At 40.9% G+C, this 20,205-nt stretch overlaps 3 protein-coding genes and 2 long non-coding RNA genes across 5 annotated transcripts; 3 read left to right on the top strand and 2 right to left on the bottom strand.

Moving 5' to 3' along the window:
- The first annotated feature begins 263 nt into the window (after positions 1 to 263).
- On the top strand, positions 264 to 3,218 carry LOC124290684. Its single transcript, XM_046727483.1, has 3 exons — positions 264 to 871; positions 1,313 to 1,628; positions 2,026 to 3,218. Exons 1-3 carry the CDS (start codon positions 386 to 388, stop codon positions 2,244 to 2,246), a joined length of 1,023 nt encoding a protein of 340 aa, XP_046583439.1. The 5' UTR covers positions 264 to 385; the 3' UTR covers positions 2,247 to 3,218.
- Positions 3,219 to 3,399: 181 nt separating this feature from the next.
- On the top strand, positions 3,400 to 5,776 carry LOC124290689 (ankyrin repeat, PH and SEC7 domain containing protein secG-like). Its single transcript, XM_046727489.1, has one exon. The coding sequence runs from the start codon at positions 3,458 to 3,460 to the stop codon at positions 4,142 to 4,144; it is 687 nt and encodes a 228-aa protein (XP_046583445.1). The 5' UTR covers positions 3,400 to 3,457; the 3' UTR covers positions 4,145 to 5,776.
- A 1,101-nt stretch (positions 5,777 to 6,877) lies between these two features.
- LOC124290692 lies at positions 6,878 to 7,393 on the top strand. Its single transcript, XR_006902003.1, has 2 exons — positions 6,878 to 7,277; positions 7,334 to 7,393. It is a non-coding gene; the product is annotated as an uncharacterized LOC124290692 (long non-coding RNA).
- A 4,718-nt stretch (positions 7,394 to 12,111) lies between these two features.
- On the bottom strand, positions 12,112 to 14,216 carry LOC124290693. The gene is made up of 2 exons (XR_006902004.1): positions 13,779 to 14,216; positions 12,112 to 12,859 (listed from the first exon to the last, which is right to left on the bottom strand). It is a non-coding gene; the product is annotated as an uncharacterized LOC124290693 (long non-coding RNA).
- Positions 14,217 to 14,328: 112 nt separating this feature from the next.
- LOC124290700 lies at positions 14,329 to 19,699 on the bottom strand. The gene is made up of 5 exons (XM_046727501.1): positions 18,696 to 19,699; positions 18,093 to 18,221; positions 16,050 to 16,145; positions 14,468 to 14,563; positions 14,329 to 14,346 (listed from the first exon to the last, which is right to left on the bottom strand). The coding sequence occupies exons 1-5, from the start codon at positions 19,674 to 19,676 to the stop codon at positions 14,329 to 14,331; spliced, it is 1,320 nt and encodes a 439-aa protein (XP_046583457.1). The 5' UTR covers positions 19,677 to 19,699.
- Between the last annotated feature and the right edge of the window lie 506 nt (positions 19,700 to 20,205).

The following is a 20,205-nucleotide window of genomic DNA, read 5'->3' on the forward strand; positions in this document are numbered from 1 at the left end:
TTTAGTTGAAACTAACACGCATAACGAACTATCCATCTTAAGGATGGCAACAATGCTTACTGTCTTTCATGTTATGTTGTCCTATTCTATTTTAGATATCTGGAAGGACGACAGATATCACTTCAGGAGTGATGGAACCCGGAAGCAGGCTGCCTCAAGTCCACTCATAGTGAAGCAGTACCACAAGGCTTACACCAAGGACAAGATGACAACAAGGGCTTTTTGTAAGGAAGCATCCTATCTGTACGACCAGCCCAGAAACACGTCCTTGTGCAGTACATCGGGGACCACACACAGGCACAAGCTGCTCCTCAACGTAAGGGGCGTGGTCGACAACCACGTCATTCCCATGGTTCCCGTAAATATATGAAAGCTGAGTCAACTAATGGAACTATGCAGTCGGATGTTTCGGGAAACACCGATGCCACCCTGGAGCTTGAAGGGCATTCACTACCAAAGGAACTTGAGGAAAAAAGGAAATTTAAATACGGTTTCAAGTGCTATATTGAATGATGCTAAGCCCAGAATACGAGCTGTGTCGCTGACATCTGTCCATGAAACAAGAAAGGATCATGACACAAACCAGAAACGCTGCAGGACTATAGATAACATAAGTGATGATGATGACATTGACTATTTGGGTTCAACATCAGGCTCCTTTGTTAAGAAACCACGTTTACAGTCTCGAGCAGGAAGTGATAACACAGTTGTAAGTTGTGACACTACCGTTGAATATACTTATCTGTACAGATTTCTGGAAAGAATAGAAAAGAAATCTACATCCGGGAAAATGAGCAAACCGTGGATGAAGAAACAGTACCTAGTGATAGACCAGGCTGATGGACACAATTGTGGGATCTTCGTCTTCATGGTAGGTTGGTTTGGAGATACATATGTAGGCCATGCGCTACCTAGTTCGACTGTGGGAATACAGAATCACTTGTACTATGGCTGCGGTCATGCCACAGATGCTCGATTTCCCATCAACCATCATCAATTCATGACCATCAGTTGAAACGGTAATACCAACATTGGCTGTATGTGCCCTATTTCAAATGACTGCCTAATGGCTGACCCACCTAAAGTGTCACTGCTCCAGACACTATTGACAAGGTAGCAGATGTCTCATATCAGGTTTGTGGGAGAGTTCATGGAAATCATCTTTGACACACTGTTCATTCATGTTGAGATCTCGCCAACAAAATGTGATCTTATGAAATCCTTATAGCATCTTGATGTGAAAACCTACGGATGTGTTTAATTACTACGTATATAAATAGCCTTTTACATTCTATAACCTTCATATCATCAGGCTGCTGATACCCTTTTGGCGGAGACGTTTCCAGGAATCATGAGGAACTACCACGCAGAGAAGTACAGGCTGTATGTACTACAGAGGATACTACAGTATGCCAAGGAGGATATACCGAGAGGGGGAAATCACACCTTGGCAGTGGATGGACACGGCGATATCACAGACAATACCCAACATTCGGAAACTCTGACGGAAGGAGATATAATGGAAAGAAGCTATACAAAGGCAACAAAAGAGGGTCAAGTCATTCATACAGTTGCACAAAATCATGACACTTTTGTCGAAACTGACGGTGCTATAGCCACCGATAAAGGTAGGTATAGTGAAGTTCTTGCGACCATCAGTAGGTATAAAATTGTAGACCCGTGAAAATCCGGGTTAGAATATTGGCCTTCAGTAACCCATGCTTGTCGTAAGAGGCGTCTGACGGGATCGGGAGGTCAGGCTCGCTGACTTGGTTGACATATCATCTGTTCCCATTTGCACAGATCGATGTTCATGCTGTTGATCACTGGATTGTCTGAACCAGACACGATTATTTACAGACCGCCGCCACTTAGCTGGAATAATGCTGAACGCGGCGTAAAACTAACTCACTGACTCTCTATAAAATTGTAGATAGCGATTCAATGTGATATTCTATTCTAAATATGTCTATGTATGCAGTATTGTATACACTCATCTCATACAACAGTAATGTATATTTTCAGATGCAGATGAATACCCATGTCTCCATGAACACCTGTCACAGAAGCAGTTAATGGCATGTTTGTTAATTGTTGCTTTGGCGGGGAATAACCTGAAGAAGAGGTTGCTATGGGCAGTTTCTGACACAGGAACTAGAGCGGAAAGAGAAACCTACAAGCGATATATTGCTTGGGTGTTCACGATTTTCGACATCAATGGAGAGAAACATACACAAAGAAGATGATACAAAATGATTTAGGAACAATTGTCAGGATGCTGTCTAGGGTCAGGAGACTGGATCATACAAACTAAGAAACCAAAAACGTACCAATAAGGCTGAGACATACTGCCCAGCGATCTGAGACAATTGATTGCAAAGATGGACCTGGAGTTAATATTTCGTTATGTGAGTTCAAGAGCTGAATCCACTGAGGTGGAAGAAGTAGATATCCCCTTCGAACTTGAATTGAAGCAAGTTGATGTACCTGTTGTAGCTCAACGTTTTGTGGCAGCCATTCAGGGCAAAGAGTTTGCTTTTGTGTGTATGCATTCCCTCTTTCAGGAACAGACATTTGTCGATATGGTCTTTGAGAATCTGGTGCAAAATCTGAACAAGGACAATTCTACTCTCTTGAAATTATTGTCCAGTTATAACACTGTGCATGGACAGTCCTTTCTGTTTTTGGACGAGCATTACAGACAACTCAAAGAATTTGTTAAGGAGAGGCATTGACCAGTAGTTCAGTACTTCGATTACTTGCTTTGAATGTAATTGTAAGCTGGATACGTTGTGTATGACATTGCGCAATCTTCCAAGACCTCTAATCATCAAACTGGAATTGGAAGTTGTAGATGATCTAGGGGTGAAGTTTGACAATAGTTCCTTGCTTGACATTGCCTGTATGAGTGGATTGTCTGCAGTGGCTTCCAGACTCTTGCAAGTAACGAAGGCAATAAGCAGGAATAGGCCAAGAAAGGCAACACATGTACATTATGCATCTATGTGCCAAAGGAGCAGTAATATTATCAATACAATTATAAAGATGGGACATTCTAACATAAAGATCATAGGACCGGGAGGATCAACACCTTTACATTACGCATGTGCAGTAGGAAATGTTGGGATTGTAAGCATTTTGTTGCAGGAAGCAGTGGATACTGGAAAGCGAAACATGAGGGGTGAAACTGGGTTTCATTTGGCATGTTTATATGGGAATATATAAGTTGTTAAACTGTTATTACAGAACAAGGGAAGAACAACTGAGACAGATAACAATGGCCTCACACCTCTACATGATGCAGTTTGACAGGGACATACAGAGGTTTTTAGATGTGTTATTGAAGAACAAGGCAAATGTGGATGAGAAACGCGATGATGGCCGCACACCTCTACATGTTACAGTTTGGCAGGGCCATACAGACATTGTAGAAGTGTTATTGAAAAACAAGGCAAATATGGACAAGAAACGTCTTAATGGCAGCAAACCTCTACATGATGCAACCTGGCAGGGACACACAGAGGTTGTAGAAGTGTTATTGAAGAACAAGGCAAATGTGGATGAAAAACGTCATGATGGCGACACACCTCTACATAGAGTATCCTGGAAGGGACATACAGATGTTGTAGAAATGTTATTGAAGAACAAGGCAATTGTGGATGAGAAACGTTCTGATGGCCTCACACCTCTACATGATGCAGCTTGGCAGGGACATACAGAGGTTGTAGAAGTGTTATTGAAAAACAAGGCAAATGTGGATGAGAAACGCGATGATGGTCGCACACCTCTACATAGAGCAGCCTATCAGGGACACACAAAGGTTGTAGAAGTGTTATTGAAGAACAAGGCAAATGTGGATGAGAAAAGTGATGATTGCGAAACACCTCTACATGATGCAGTCTGGCAGGGACACACAGAGGTTGTAGAGGTGTTATTGAAGAACAAGGCAAATGTGGACGAGAAACGAGATAATGGGTGCACACCTCTGCATGTTGCAGCTTTGCAGGGACACCGGGCTGTTGCTAATGTGCTGTTGAAGAACGGGGCTAATGTTCATGAGAAGGATATTAAAGAAGAAACTGCTTTACAGAAAGCAAAGGCCCATCATTGGACTTTAACCGAGGCAGCAAATAACATGACCTAACACCGAACCTTGGTTCAGTTCCACACGGAAGCTATACTTCCAGTGGTCTTCTTATACCGGCACAACCATCACCACACTGTCCTGTAAATCGCACACAAGTTGAGCTGCGGGGGTCTTAAGATCCGAGTCAAGACGGAAAAATATTTACCAAAGATTTGCAAAGTGGTTCGTACAAGAGAGGCATTACCCTGTAGTCAAGGCAACTCCATCCTGAAAACGCGAATCCTAACAGCCCACATCCAGAGGCTGCACAGCTAGACATATGTTCCTTCAGTCAAACACCAGGAACCATACAAGGAAACCCCAATCATGATCCGACCAGGAGTCATGTATTGATCCACTGTCGGGTTCAAATACCACCAGTGTTTCTGATTGTACCATCACTTACTACACAGAGAGTGGGGAGGACATACTGCTGCAACCGCTCTTAAGTAGGGACACAAACAGCTTTTATAGTAGCCAGCTTTACATGGCTATCCAACCTCACTCTTTCGAAGTAGACATGCAGAAAGCAGGGAGATTATGTGTGATATGTGTAGATTTAGCTTCAGTGTTTTGATAAGTATATCAGTTTCAGAAACAAACCTTGCACTATACGAATGCTGTTGCAATAGTATATTTGATGCTATTTATAGTTCATGGCACGCGGCATCTGGTCATCCACCGGATGGGTTGGTTCCTTTGAGTGCACTGTGAATGTACTGTATACTAGAGGTTGTTACAACACTGGTAACACTGAAATCACATTTAAACATTGTTGGTCTATAGGCTGATGAACAATCCGGTTTCTAGCGGGATACGATCTCAGCATATGTTAGCCTGGTTACTATAGAAAAATGATCATTTCATACGCTAGTGTTAATTGGTCCGTGACTTTATATCTTGTTATTACTTACATAACAAACTCTGCAATTGGAAACAATATTGCTCTCCTATCTTGTACATAGCTTTGAAATGTGTATGAAACTTTATTTAAGCAAGTACCTTTACTTTATCTGATCGTTAACAAGTGTAAATAGAAACCTTCACATTTGAATACTAAATAGCATGTTAATTACATGATGTCGTAAATTACGGTAAAGGGTTGTTTTGCTTAACAATGAAGTTGGACATATGTTTATTTTATACTTTAGATGGTCTTCTAGACTGTGTTGAAGGAATTGGAAGATGAATTTTGTAGTGTTTTGTAAAAGTAGAGCAAAACATGTCCAAACATTTTGTATTGAGTTGAATGACCACAACAGCAACACCACAGAAAAAAGTAATGCTTTTGCTGCTGGGAAAATGACTTTGTGTCAATGTATCATGTTATTACTTACATTGGATATCGTGTATATTCGTTTATACGTTCAGAAAACGTGTTTCGTGTTTTCTCAGGTGTTAGCTTTACACCAAACGGAAATTGTTTCTGCAGGTATTCAAGACTGGGCACTGACGTTCTATATTCTGAAAATTAATCAGTTTACCAAAGTGTTGATTTCAAAGAATTCGAAAAGACGTTCAAGATTTTACAAGAATTTAAGAATGGATCACGTTCCTCGTCCAGGACATTCAAGTGTGACAAATTTACACATTAATTTTATAGGGACTGTGAATGTAACCTCTGGGTTTCAATAAAATGCGTAAAAAATTCATTGAAATTAGTTCCTAATTTCACAGTTTAGTTTTAACTTATTTCTGGGTTAACATTCGCATTTCAATGCTGAAATCACCTCTTTTCTGTGCCGCTGTCAGATTCGTACTATATTTTCTACTATTTTTACGCGATTGCGTACAAATCTCGGTTGTCTTGTGAACAATGTATAACACGTATCGAACGCTGAATAGTAATTGCATCATGAGGGATAACAGGTTCAGAAATATGCTTATATTTCATCACATACATGTTGTTTACATCATATACTTAAATCAAACATCATATCGTTTATATTGTGCTATAAAACTATTATAATTGATATATAACTCCCAGCAAAACGTCGCCTGTGAGGTGTAGTGGATAGACCCTTTGCCTGGAGACCTTGTTGCCTTGAATAGCCATGCTTGCCTATTTCCGTTCTCAAATTAAGGTTTAATTTCAATTCCATGTAATCGAAAGTCATACTGAAGCATTACACAATCTGCCTGGGCATTACCGTGAATGAATGACTTTATTGCAGTAGAGGGGCCACAGGCCCATTATACAGTGCATTGTACAGTAGGTATACATGTTGATGTAGCGCCGCACAGTTGACAGGTGGTATAATAATAGTCATGGTTGAGTTGGTGACACAAACGATTTACGTTTTTCATGGCAAGGAATACGTACTTTCCTAGACATTCAATGGTCCATACATTATCTGATGTTAAAAGTAAATATAGCTTCTGTTCTTATGGAAATTTCCAATAATATCTTGGTAATAATGATTGTCTTATTTCGTTATAAAATAGGCACTGTAGAACAATATGTAATTCTCTTTCTACAGCTGGAACAATACATAGCGGACATAGGCGTTCCTCCCTTTTTAACCCCAGTGTCAGCCCCATTTCAATCATTCAGCAGTGATAAGAACATCTGAGGAAACAAAGTGCAGAGCGATAGATTTTCATTGACATACTAGATAGATTACTCTCAAAAACCACAGCAGTTTTAACTGACCGATATAAAGATAATTTAGAGCACTGATTTAAACCTTAGAACCACCGCTGGTTATTAATATCAACACACCTTTGCTTGAACGATTGAATAAAGGAAGGAATGCTGTTAACCCGTTGATCGGTCTACACCGACCCAAATCCATATTTAAAGAGGAGAGTTTTAACTCGAAAAGCCCACAATCAATACCTTTGTTCGCTATGTATTTTTCATACTGACAGACATTATGTAGTATAACATTATTTTCTTGATCGAGTAATGTAACCCAATACTTGATAATCTTGAAATAGTGATTGACAAATAATATCCTATTTTATGTCAAGGGTACCTCTAGACAAGAGACGATTTCGAATAACGCATGCGTCGCTTACGACAGCTGGTCAAAGGGAGGCAACTCTGTTGTCAGATACTTATTTCAGCCAACCAAAGGTTTACAAGTAATCATCACTTTGGTTAAAACTTGCAGCATAGATGCATAACCTGTACCCTTGCGAACGTGTGGTTACAATGACTAAGTTAAGCTGATCAATTATTGAGCGGGCTTTAAACGACTTTAGTGTATAATGTTGGCAAACCTTAGACTGGCCACTCAAACAAAAATAATAGACAGTAGTACCGATGTTTGAAAATATGTTTTATATAATTATTTGTTTTGCTTACCCTGCATTTATTAGAATTGAGATGGTAATTCCTGAAACGTTGATAGTTTGACGTGGTCAGCTCGAACCACCACCGCACATTGCAATTGCATCCGTACCGTGATTGTTGGAGAAAAGGAGAACTATTCACGGGCAAGGATAACTTTTCTACCGACATAAACAGGGCGACGTTTTGAAATAATGTATCATATGATGGATATTTACCACCGTATTTACAGCGGAAGATAATGTCTTAATTTATAAGTAACAAAATGCTAAGAACATTGAATTTCGTATCAATTTCTTAGCATGACTCATAACTCACGACATGAGTTACTGTTAACTCGTTGGTAAACAGTGAAAGCATAGCGGACAGGAGGAGATGGAAGACATTTGGGACCTCTGCCAGTTGGCATGTTTTATTGAAGTGAGTGAGTGAGTTAAAATTTAACGTCACCCCGGCAATATTTCAGCCATATAGTGACGAGAAGTGTAGATACACTTTAAATACAAGTAAGTAAATAACCAGTCATCGACGGACTGTAAAATAACTAAAGTATCACAAAAAGACTTAAAACTAGCTGGTATTATTTTTAAAAGTAGAACACTTTTTAGACATTACAATGTAAAAATGGGCTATAGATCGCTAACAACTGAAGGTAGATCACCATACTAAGGACCATGGGGACTTACAGTGCCTTTGCTACTTGCATGGAACCTAGCTCGAATTACATCATCCCTTCAGCCGCTGGCGTGTAGATATAATGTTAGAACATCTCTTGATCATCATCCGGGACAGATGGAACTACGACAGATGGACCTTAAATAAATACACAGAGACTAACATAGACATATCATACCCACGTTCAATGATGAAATAAACGAGAAAGGTTTAGTTGAAGCAATATTTATTCTTGAAACATAGGTAAGCATCAGACATGAATGCAATAATGAACATGATCACAGCAATTGAGCTATGAGACCACAGTGTTGCACTAGCCCAACTACATGTGACACACTAAGGCCATGGTGAGTGTAGAGTGTTTAGTATGCCCTCTATTTCAAACGTACATCACCTGTCCACTTAGTAAGCATGTAGAAGGTCCACATATAAAGTGAATGTGGGTGTGAATTTTTGTCTTTTTCGATCACCATGACATTGAGTCCAAGTTCGATTCCAGCCGACTCAAGCCAATCCCGACATGATTTGGCACCTGACTGCGATGTTTCTTTGACACTCTCCCAAACCACCGGTTGTATTATCGATTACTGGGTGCTGATCGTTGACTGATACACACCACATACGACTAAACAATTTCATACGCCTCACACACCAAAATGCAACACACATCACACACCAAAATAGAATAACATGCATGCAATCTAGCACAATACAATGGAATAACAAAATACAGCTACACAAAACAATGCATAACATGTAACACGAAAAATACAACAACACAGTAAGGACAGAATCGTAGCATAGGCTCAGTATAAATTCCAGAGACATGTGAAACATACATTTTATACTGAATGCATGCACGTACTTTATATGGGTTGAGCACTGAGTCCTGGTACAAATACGTGAGCATCACCAAGAGCACAAGCATTGAAAGCAGTGTTTAATTAAGTCGTGATTCCACGTTTGGGCATCATGTCCAGGAATGTGAGTAATTTTAAAGGGGATAGTTTCCTCTGAAAAAGATACCAAGTTGCTTGGCTACGAAGAATTAGACGTCTATTACTGAAGAATGTTGAGAATGTCCTCCCACTCTATCGTACATCTGCCATTGCATCTCCACAGTACTCTGACGAGGACCAGGCCAGTGGCGGATCTGCCGGTCTTCTCCTTCCATTTGGTCAGCATGTGAGTGAGTGAGTTTAGTTTTACGCCGCACTCAGCAATATCCCAGCTATATGACGGCGGTCTGTAAATAATCGAGTCAGGACCAGACAATCCAGTGATCAACAGCATGAGCATCGATCTGCGCAATTTGGAACCGATGATATGTGTCAACCAAGTCAGTGAAACTGACCACCCGATCCCGGTAGTCGCCTTTTACGACAAGCATAGTCGCCTTTTATGGCAAGCAGATGGGTTGCTGAAGACCTATTCTACCCCGGATCTTCACGGGTCTGGTCAGCATGTGTCCAACCTGCATATACAGTGAACATTGTGAACATAAAGTGCTTGAAGATCAGACTGTCGAAGAGAATACGATGGTGGAATGTATATAGAACACAATGTGAAAACAATATTCAGTGTCACACGTACTGCAACAGCCTGAAGAGGGGTATTCAGAGAAATGGGACTATGAATAACACCCTGTCGCACCAGAACAGAAGCTTGCAGGTGAAAAGCAATGATAGGAGTCGTACTGTCTTAAATCTAATGTGTCAGTTGTTTTGAGAAAAGTTTCTTGTAGAACAAAATGCTGATGGTTTGTAATTCTGGACTAATAGTCATTATAATTATTCCGAAGTCCTCTGCAATTTCATTGTAATAAACTGGCAGAGTAACTTATGTAGGTTGAATTGGGGAATGCGAACGAGGGGAGGGTTCTCTGCACTGCAATGTCAGCGATGGAGAGTCTCCCATATCCAGAGGTTCAAAGCTGTTATGAACCTCTAAAGGATTTGGTAAAGACACCTCAATATCCTTGAGGGCCTTTTTGCTTTTTCTTTTCTTTTCTTTCTGTTTTAGAAAGAACATCTCTTTTAGGTATAGTTTTTTCCAAGTGGTTATTTCTGGCAAAGATTCTGGTGTAGGGTCATCTTCAGACTGACAGATCAGTGTGTGTTTCTGTTGTTGGCAAAGTCATCTCGGAGAGAGGGTACAAAATAGTTTGCTGGTCCTTGACCCAACTAATTGCAGTCTGACATTCACTATCCACCTTTTGGATAGAAGAAGAGACAACGACAGAGTATGATTTGGGTAGAGTTTTTGCGACTGATCCACAACCAATACATGTTTTGGCACCTGACTGCGATGTTTCTTTGACACTCTCTCAAACTCTGCGTTGTATTATCGATTACTGGCTGCTGATCGTTGACTGGTACATACCACATACAACTAAAAAATCTCATACGCCTCTCACAGCAAAATGCAACAAATACCAACACACCAAAATACAATAATATGCATGAAATTCAGCACAATACAATGGAATACAAAATTAGAGCTACACAAAACAATGCATAACATGTAACACGAAAAATACAAGAAGACAGTAAGGACAGAATCGTAGATTAGGTTCAATATATATTCTAGTGACATGTGAAACATGCATTTTATACAGAATGCATACACTTACTTTACATGGGTTGAGCACTTAGTCACTGGTACAACTACGTGAGCGCCCCCAAAGGCAGAAGTAATGAAAACAGTGTTTAGTTAAGTCGTGATTCCACTTTTGGGCATCATGTCCAGTAATCTGAGTAAATTTCAAAGTGGATAGCTTCCTCTGGAAAAGATACCAAGTTGCTTGGCTACGAAGAATTAGACGTCTATTACTGAAGAATGTTGAGAATGTCCTCCCCACTCTATCGTACATCTGCCATTGCATCTCCACAGTACTCTGACGAGGACCAGGCCAGTGGCGGATCTGCCGGTCTCTCCTTCCATTTGGTCAGCATGTGAGTGAGTGAGTTTATTTTACGCCGCACTCAGCAATATCCCAGCTATATGACGGCGGTCTGTAAATAATCGAGTCAGGACCAGACAATCAAGTGATCAACAGCATGAGCATCGATCTGCGCAATTTGGAACCGATGATATGTGTCAACCAAGTCAGTGAAACTGACCACCCGATCCCGGTAGTCGCCTTTTACGACAAGCATAGTCGCCTTTTATGGCAAGCAGATGGGTTGCTGAAGACCTATTCTACCCCGGATCTTCACGGGTCTGGTCAGCATGTGTCCAACCTGCATATACAGTGAACATTGTGAACATAAAGTGCTTGAAGATCAGACTGTCGAAGAGAATACGATGGTGGAATGTATATAGAACACAATGTGAAAACAATATTCAATGTCACACGTACTGTAACAGCCTGATGAGGGGTATTCAGAGAAATGGGACTATGAATAACACCCTGTCGCACCAGAACAGAAGCTTGCAGGTGAAAAGCAATGATAGGAGTCGTACTGTCTTAAATCTAATGTGTCAGTTGTTTTGAGAAAAGTTTCTTGTAGAACAAAATGCTGATGGTTTGTAATTCTGGACTAATAGTCATTATAATTATTCCGAAGTCCTCTGCAATTTCATTGTAATAAACTGGCAGAGTAACTTATGTAGGTTGAATTGGGGAATGCGAACGAGGGGAGGGTTCTCTGCACTGCAATGTCAGCGATGGAGAGTCTCCCATATCCAGAGGTTCAAAGCTGTTATGAACCTCTAAAGGATTTGGTAAAGACACCTCAATATCCTTGAGGGCCTTTGCTTCTTTTCTTTTCTGTTTTCTTTCTGTTTTAGAAAGAACATCTCTTTTAGGTATAGTTTTTTCCAAGTGGTTATTTCTGGCAAAGATTCTGGTGTAGGGTCATCTTCAGACTGACAGATCAGTCTGTGTTTCTGTTGTTGGCAAAGTCATCTCGGAGAGAGGGTACAAAATAGTTTGCTGGTCCTTGACCCAACTAATTGCAGTCTGACATTCACTATCCACCTTTTGGATAGAAGAAGAGACAACGACAGAGTATGATTTGGGTAGAGTTTTTTGCGACTGATCCACAACCAATTTCTTGGCATCTGAGAAAGAAATATTGTTTGTATATTTGATTTTAGTAATTTTAGATTCTTTCTCATATACTGGACATGACCTGGAGTAAGACATATGCTCGCTATGGCAGTTTGCACATTTGATGGCATTTGTGCATTCAGTGTTCTCATGTTTGCCACTACAGCGAGAGCAAATTGGTGAGTTATTACAGGACTTAGCAACATGTCCAAAATGTTGACATCTAAAACAACGGAGGGATTAGGAATATATGTATCCACACGGATGTTAAAATATCCAGCTTTGATGGATGTCGGCAGTTTTGAAAGAGCAAAAGTAATAAGATAAGTACTGGTATTGATAACTCGGTCATTATCTTTTCTGGTGAATCGTTCCACGGAAGTCACCCCCTGAGATTTCAGTTCCATCGCAATCTCCTCTTCTGACATGTCAGAAAGGCATTTCGATCGATCTCGAACAATGCCTCTGCATGAATTAAGGGATTTGTGTGCTGATACAACTACCTCAGTATCAGCAAAATGGTGTGCGTTGAGCAGATTTTGAGATTGCTGTCTCTTGGCACATTCTATGAGGAGAGCCAGATCGAAGACGAGTGATATTGTTCACAGTGCCACATATTCCTTCCACAACTTTCGACACTAACGGAAAGGGTTGATCTTGAGTGGGAGACCGTCATCACTTTCAACAACCAGAAATCGTGGCCATGAATCTACAATTGAAACAAAACTTTCGTCATCAGAGGATGAAACAGTATCTGCATCAATATGCCGTCTTTTATTTTTGTAACGAGAACCAGTGGTTTTATGGGGAAGCCATGATGAAAGAAAACATATTCGACATCCCTGCTCCCAAACCACCATCGAGTGTCAACAAGGACAGTGTTACAGTGGAAACCGACTGCAGACACTAGGGCTACAGAGATGTTATACTCAAGCAACATCAACACAGGTAGCAAATGAGGACAAACGAAAGAAAGGTCATGTTGGTTCTGCCCTGTACAGTTATTTGATGACAATTTGAACCTGGGGGTCAATAATGCCAGATTGGCCAATGAGCCACTGCCTTCTGGCATAGGACTCTAGGCAGGATGAGTTCCAACATAATACATTCTCTCAGAACAGTTCATGGTGAAAAACAAGTCACAAGCAATGGTTGGAAGTAATATCAAAATAATTGCAGTAGTAATATTTTCCATGCGCAGGGCACGGCGTGACCAGCCGATTGATAGAACCGGGCCAGTTCTACCACCCGTCTAGGTAAAGTAAGGGGCAAAGTGGTGTGTTGGGCAAAAGGAACACGGTTCAAGGCCCCCAGTGCCCCCAAGCACCAGACTCCCGTCCTCCAGGAACACAGGGTGCAGCCCACGGCAACGGGTTGGTGGACCAAATATACCTCCGTGTCCACAACGGGGGGTCCACCGAGCCCTTAGCGTTACCCAACCCCCACCACGAGGAGGTGGCTCTTCACGGGCGCCAAAAGAAAAGTAGAGCAGGTAAGTAATATACTGGAATGTACAAAAAAAACATTTTGGAGTACACATAGAACGATTAGACCCGATAAAACATAAAAAAAACCACTAACAATCCGTTTTTTAATTTATTAGAAACCATTAATATGATTGAACTTACCCCTATGTGACAACTGGTGCTCACAGTGGGAGGCAATGTGGTTGAAAAGTTTCTGGAACCAAAACGTACACAATGAAATGTATTCCTTTGGGCATGGATAATCCAAATACAGGAGGTTAAAGAAAAGCTGTCACTTTGTTGGGCAATGTTGGGACACACACAAACACACCTGACCTACCTGATATTGGGTTCTTGACCAGCAAAAGAGTATATTACCCATGATGTTTTTGTGCTTGTCGAGGTGGAATGCACGTGTATCGTCCAGTCATCTAATGCAATGTGACACACTCGACTTTGCTTATATAGCTGAGTAAGGGGATTCCCCTCCTTTCGAGTCAAAATTTCAAAATTCAAAATTTCAAACTTTTGGAATTATTTTCTTCTAAGTGCAAGTGTATATGTATTTTTTATGTTGTCGATGTCGATACTGCGGAACCGCGTTTCGATATATGGGACAAAAGAAGCGCCGCTTGGTCGTGGTTTTTTTTGTCGCTGTCGCGGGTCGGTGTTTTTTTGTCGCTGTCGCTGGGTCGGTTTTTTGTCGCTGTCGCTATCGCGGTTTTTGTCGCTGTCGGTGGTCGGTTTTTGTCGCCGGGTGGTCGTGGTTTTGTCGCTTTCGTGGTCGTGGTTTTTTTGTCGCCATGGTCGTGGATGTTTTTTGTCGCTGTCGCTATCGTGTTTTTTGTCGCTGTCGCTATCGTGTTTTTTTTGTCGCCGCTGGTCGTGGTTTTTTTAAACGCCGTTGGTCGTGTTTTTTTGTCGCTTTTGCTGGTCGTGTTTTCCGGCTGGAATGCAAAAATCATGATTTTAGCAGCACAAAAGATGTCCGCCAGAATGCAAAAATAATGATTTTTAGCAGCACAAAAGATTTCAACCGAATGCCGGAGAAAAAAAATTCCGGATTTGCAGCAACACAAAAGATTTCCGTCCGAATGAATAAAAAAAATATTTCCGGATTTGCAGCAACACAAAAGATTTCCGGCCGGAATGCAAAAAAAATCATGATTTTTAGCAGCACAAAAGATGTCCGGCCAGAATGCAAAAAAATAATGATTTTTAGCAGCACAAAAGATTTCCGTCCGGAATGCCGAGAAAAAAAAAAAAATCCGGATTTGCAGCAACACAAAAGATTTCCGTCCGGAATGCCGAAAAAAAAAAATATTTCCGGATTTGCAGCAACACAAAAGATTTCCGGGCCGGAATGCCGAAAAAACAAAATATTTCCTGATTTGCAGTAACACAAAAGATTTCCGTCCGGAATGCCGGAAAAAAAAAATATTTCCGGATTTGCAGCAACACAAAAGATTTCCGGGCGGAATGCCCCCGAAAAAAACATATTTCCGGATTTGCAGCAACACAAAAGATTTCCGGGCCGGAATGCCGTAAGAAAAAAATATTTCCGGATTTGCAGCAACACAAAAGATTTCCGGGCTGGAATGTCCCCCCCAAAAAATATTTCAGGATTTGCAGCAACACAAAAGATTTCCGGGCCGGAATGCCGAAAAAAAAAAATAATTCAGGATTTGCAGCCACACAAAAGATTTCCGGGCCGGAATGCCGAAAAAAAAATATTTCAGGATTTGCAGCAACACAAAAGATTTCCGGGCCGGAATGCCGAAAAAAAAAAAAAATTCAGGATTTGCAGCAACACAAAAGATTTCCGGGCCGGAATGCACCCCCAAAAAAATATTTCAGGATTTGCAGCAACACAAAAGATTTCCGGGCCGGAATGCCGAAAAAAAAAATATTTCAGGATTTGCAGCAACACAAAAGATTTTCCGGCCGGAATGCCAAAAAAAATATTTCTGACTGACTGACTGAGTTTCCTTGCTAATTACTTGTTTAATGGATAGCTTGGTGAAATCACATGTTAGGTGTTCGTTATGATTCTTTGTCGCATGGATAAATGCACAAGAGTTAGTAAGTTGTGTAAGGCACTCACTGTGCTCTAAAGCCAAAAACTTTGACCACCCACCAAACCACCATGACTGACTTCTTTATTCATCATTAAGTATAATTAAAAATTGTATCATTTGCTATTATATAGTGAATATTTTATATTAAGAGACGTTGCTATAAACATACATTTCACTGTGGTTGTTTAATTTTGTCTGTGTATAGTATAAATTTTTCTTAAAAACTCCTAAACGACATATCACTAATCCGACATTTTCTACCGGCCCCGAGCGATGTCGGTTTAGAGGGAGTACACTGTATAGCAGAAATATTTAGATGCACACATAGAAATTGGGAATTATGGTGAGCTCGTACCTTTGATTGTAAATGAGATTGGGCGTACCTCTGTCTGTCTTGGTCATTGTCTAGGATCATATCAACACACATGATAAAAAATATCCCTTGGGGCCTCTGAAATCAAAATGTTGTAAACTTTCAGTTTTTAAAACAGAAACAACAGCTGTCACTACGCAACAGGTAGGGAAATCGTACATGTATACATAAATGCACAATGAAATCACAATGCGCTGAGATTCTAAGAGACGACACACTGGGCGAATATGAACATCCCTGCTGTCGGAATCTTGACTAACACGAACAATATTAGCCATGCTGTCTGGGTTTACCGATAAAGTGAGACGGTGGAACACACGTGAGGATCCCTGTCCGTTGTGACAGTCTGAGACAGTAGTATAGTCGCCACTACCTGTGGATATCGATAGGCATAGAATTCCAACAGTTCTTGCTGCTACGCAGCTAGTCCATGTAATGCATGGATATGTTCAGCTTTACAATGCAATAATAAACCTTTATGTCCTCCACAAACCAAATAGCCAGTTTTCATGTCCTACATGGCTCTGATGCAGTTGCAAATTTATTCTTACAAACCGTACGTACAGGCCCCGTGGACAAGTACCGTGCGCGTTAAACCGATCACGATAAGGGGACGTGTGTATTCAGAAAGCTCATTGAACTAATTATCCGGACAAGATCTAGTAACTTTACAGTACAAAGTTCGTGATTGTGGCTCTAGTCTGTCAACACCATTTCCATAGATACCACCACATGACTACGATACTCCTTGATATGATTAAAATACTTTTCAAAGCTTGTTATACAACTGTAAGACTGAACATCAATAACATGTTTTCCAAAGTGAAAAAGCTTGCGTCGTCATAACGTGATGTGGGGATTTCCCCAATGCGGAAGTGTTTGACTATATCTTGACACAGAAGATAGGATTGTATACCTTTTAGTCACGTGGTCGTGTATCGTCATGCTGTAAGTGCTACCCGTATACTGTGAGTATGCTAGTAAAAAAATATATATATATATATGTATATGTGTGTGGAATATGTTGTATGTATGTATACGTGTGTGTGTGTGTGTGTGTGAGAGAGATAGTCATGTGGTCGTGTATCGTTATGCTGTCTGTGCTACTGTGAGCATGTTAGTTAAAGGAATATGTTGTCTGTCTGTATGTGTGTCTGTCTGTAAGTATGTACGTACGTATGTCTGTGTGTGTGTGTGTCAGTGTGCGTGCGTGACTATGTGAGTGCGTGTGCGTGTGCGTGCCAGCCGAATGGTTACTACAGGGGTTCAGCATGCATGAAAAAGCAATCTTTCAGGAAGCGGTATTTCACCTGATATACATTGTATAAATACACCACACCACTAAGGTACAGAGTTGGTCTTGAGCAACTTCTTGTAAGAGGGAGCTAGAGGGATCAAGGTGGTCACGATCAGGCACGCTGACTTGTCATAGAATCCCATTTGATCAATGATCATGCTGTTTATCACTGGATTGTCTGGTTCAGACGCTTTAATTTATGGATCGCCGCCTTATAGCTGGAATATTGCTGAGCGCCACAAACACTTGTTTCACAGAATATTCCTCATATACAGATTACTCTGCACATAAGGGAACTGGTTATTGCCTCGTGTCTCACAAAGCATCTCATGTCATCAGAAGATGATCACATCTGGCCAAGCCCTAGCGCATGTGTGATTAGTGTGACTGAGAGGCGAAAACTACCATCATTGCCTGTTTTGTTATAATCGTCGATATTTTAGTAACTTGCCTCTGAATATGTACTTCTACACAAGATTGTCCTGCTATAGTTAAACCTTTGTATTGCTATGTGAACTGTCACATTTAGAATACAATTGTTAACCGTAGCAGATTTCTTTGGTGTTTGTTGGTGTCACACCTGGTTCTCTAAGGTGTGAATTCCGGTTAACTTTTAAGTTTCAACTCGAGAATCAACACATAACATCCTCTTTAGAGACAACAATGCGAGCAGATTCCTCACCCGTTCATACAAAGTGAGTATTATTATGTTCTCTGTTTGTACATACCTTACATGGATGCACACCATACTCTTCTTTTTCCCACCGATTGACCATGAACGAATCGATGACTGTACAGTGACGTATGTGTATTCTGTTCCATGAAGTCTTCAAAACCAGCATGTAGGCATTCATGACCTAAAATGAAGGCAAAAAGCTAATTACTTGACAGGACGCTTTCTTCACATACTATAATCAACCCATTACTGCATTATTGCATTATACATCCTGTTTCAAATGTTTTGTCAGCAGTTGAACACGTAATATGCTACTTTGGAAGAGATACAATTATCATTTTCGGGCTTTAGGGTGTTCGGTAGCATAGTGGTTAAATCATTCGCTCGTCACGCCGAAGACGCGGGTTCGATTCCCCTCATGGGCACAAAGCCCATTGCTGGTGTTCCCGGAAGTGATATTGCTGGAATATTGCTAAGAGCGACTCACTCACTCATTTTCGTCTTTAAATATGTGATTGGTAATGTGATAATTTGACATGACCTACCGACCTGAGAAAGATATGCTGGAGTCATTGTAAATAATGCCAGTTGTATTGTCATTATTTATTGATCTACGTCATTGAAAGCGACATAGACGAGAAACAGTACACATTACCTCATCGCCAAGCCATGCTGTGTGGTCAAGGAGATGCTTGCTCCGTATGTTGTGAGGCCCAACACTGCACATCTGAGGATCTGCCGGACCATTGTCCTCCGTCTCTGTGCAGTCAACCGTCACATGTGGTGGGTACAAATGAAGGGTCTCAACAAAATGGACAATGTCCGAGTTCATGTGATATGCACCTACTATGACAGCTGATACAAGTCTGCGATAGGTCTCCTTGCACTGGTCATTGCCAAGAGCCCCCGGACTAAGTCTTGACCACATCAATCGGTCACTGACTTCGTCCAGGTCATTTTTCCATTTATGGTCTATGTCAGCTATCAGTGATAAACACGGACTCTCTAATGCAGAAAGTCGCGTGTCTTTCCTCCAGTATTTTGTCAGTTTCAACACACACCTTGCGATGAGAATATGTGTACGTTTCTTAAACACATCTTCAGTAAATGATCTAAGACCGGTCGGTCTTTCATCATGCTGATAACGAACACATTCAGCGGGGATGTTGTCCGGCAATGTGCTTTCGATGACTCGTCCTTCGCCCACTGAACGTCTAGGACTTTTCACATGCACATTCTCCATAACATCAGGTTCGTGTGTCCTTTTCCTGGAACTAACTTCATCCAGGGAAGAAAAGACAAAAGGAGAGTTTGGTTGATCATGATCAAATTCCATATCGCATGTCTTTAATTCTCCACTCTCTTGTTGATCTCCAAAACTGGCTGTTCTGACGTCACTGTTCATCGTCTGAAAGCCATATGGGACCGGAGTATTCAAATGTTTCTCGTATTTAGGATCTGATGATGCTACCGTATGTTTTCCTATGTAGTGAACGAAGATATATTTCACGTCTCCCTCCAGCAAGTTGTATGCCTGTCGCTTAAAAGCCTTGGTTGTGGTGCCATCGCTTTTAAAAGCAACAAAGTACTGCTTTAAGAACCTTTGGCGCTGGTCCCAGTTGTTCCTGGGCACCATTATGCTTAAAGTGGTAGTTATCATTTTTCCATGAGTCTGTATAAGAGAAACAAATCAATTAGAACATGGCATTAATGTAATGATTGCACGATTTTAGTCAGTTAGCTCTACATCTCTAGGTATGTGAATTAGCTTTGTCCTGATTTTATTTGGGATCCACCGCAATGAAACATTTATCAAGCAAGCCTGCAGACGGTCCATCAGCAGATTTATCAATTACGAAATATGACCTGGATGACCTCATCACGATGGTAGAGGTATGATCTATTCTGGATGGTGTGAACGGGTTTAATCCAGTCTAAGTTGTGATCACATCAATCGGTCAGTGACTTCTTCCAGGTCATTTTTCCATTTACGGTCGATATCAGCTATCAGTGATAAACACGGACTCTCTAATGCAGAAATCCGTGTGTCTTTCTTTCAGTGTTTTGTCAGTTTCAACACACCTTGCGATGAGGATATGTGGACGTTTCTTAAGCACATCTTCAGTGAATGATCTCCAGAACTGCAAAGACAACATTTTATATAT

The sequence above is a fragment of the Haliotis rubra genome, unplaced genomic scaffold (assembly GCF_003918875.1).
Source record: "Haliotis rubra isolate DU_JTF1 unplaced genomic scaffold, ASM391887v1 Scf470, whole genome shotgun sequence".
NCBI lineage: Eukaryota > Metazoa > Mollusca > Gastropoda > Lepetellida > Haliotidae > Haliotis > Haliotis rubra.

Bases quoted from the DNA above. Each gene is read 5' to 3' on its own strand.
- LOC124290700 (XM_046727501.1), bottom strand. From the start codon at position 19,676: ATGGTGCCCAGGAACAACTGGGACCAGCGCCAAAGGTTCTTAAAGCAG. The intron at 18,222-18,695 runs GTAATGTGTACT...CCTTCATTTTAG, and splicing joins CAGCATGGCTTGGCGATGAG to GTCATGAATGCCTACATGCT. The intron at 16,146-18,092 runs GTATGTACAAAC...TTTTGATTTCAG, and splicing joins ATGGTGTGCATCCATGTAAG to AGGCCCCAAGGGATATTTTT.
- LOC124290689 (XM_046727489.1), top strand. From the start codon at position 3,458: ATGGACAAGAAACGTCTTAATGGCAGCAAACCTCTACATGATGCAACC.
- LOC124290684 (XM_046727483.1), top strand. From the start codon at position 386: ATGGAACTATGCAGTCGGATGTTTCGGGAAACACCGATGCCACCCTGG. The intron at 872-1,312 runs GTAGGTTGGTTT...TCATATCATCAG, and splicing joins GTGGGATCTTCGTCTTCATG to GCTGCTGATACCCTTTTGGC. The intron at 1,629-2,025 runs GTAGGTATAGTG...GTATATTTTCAG, and splicing joins TGCTATAGCCACCGATAAAG to ATGCAGATGAATACCCATGT.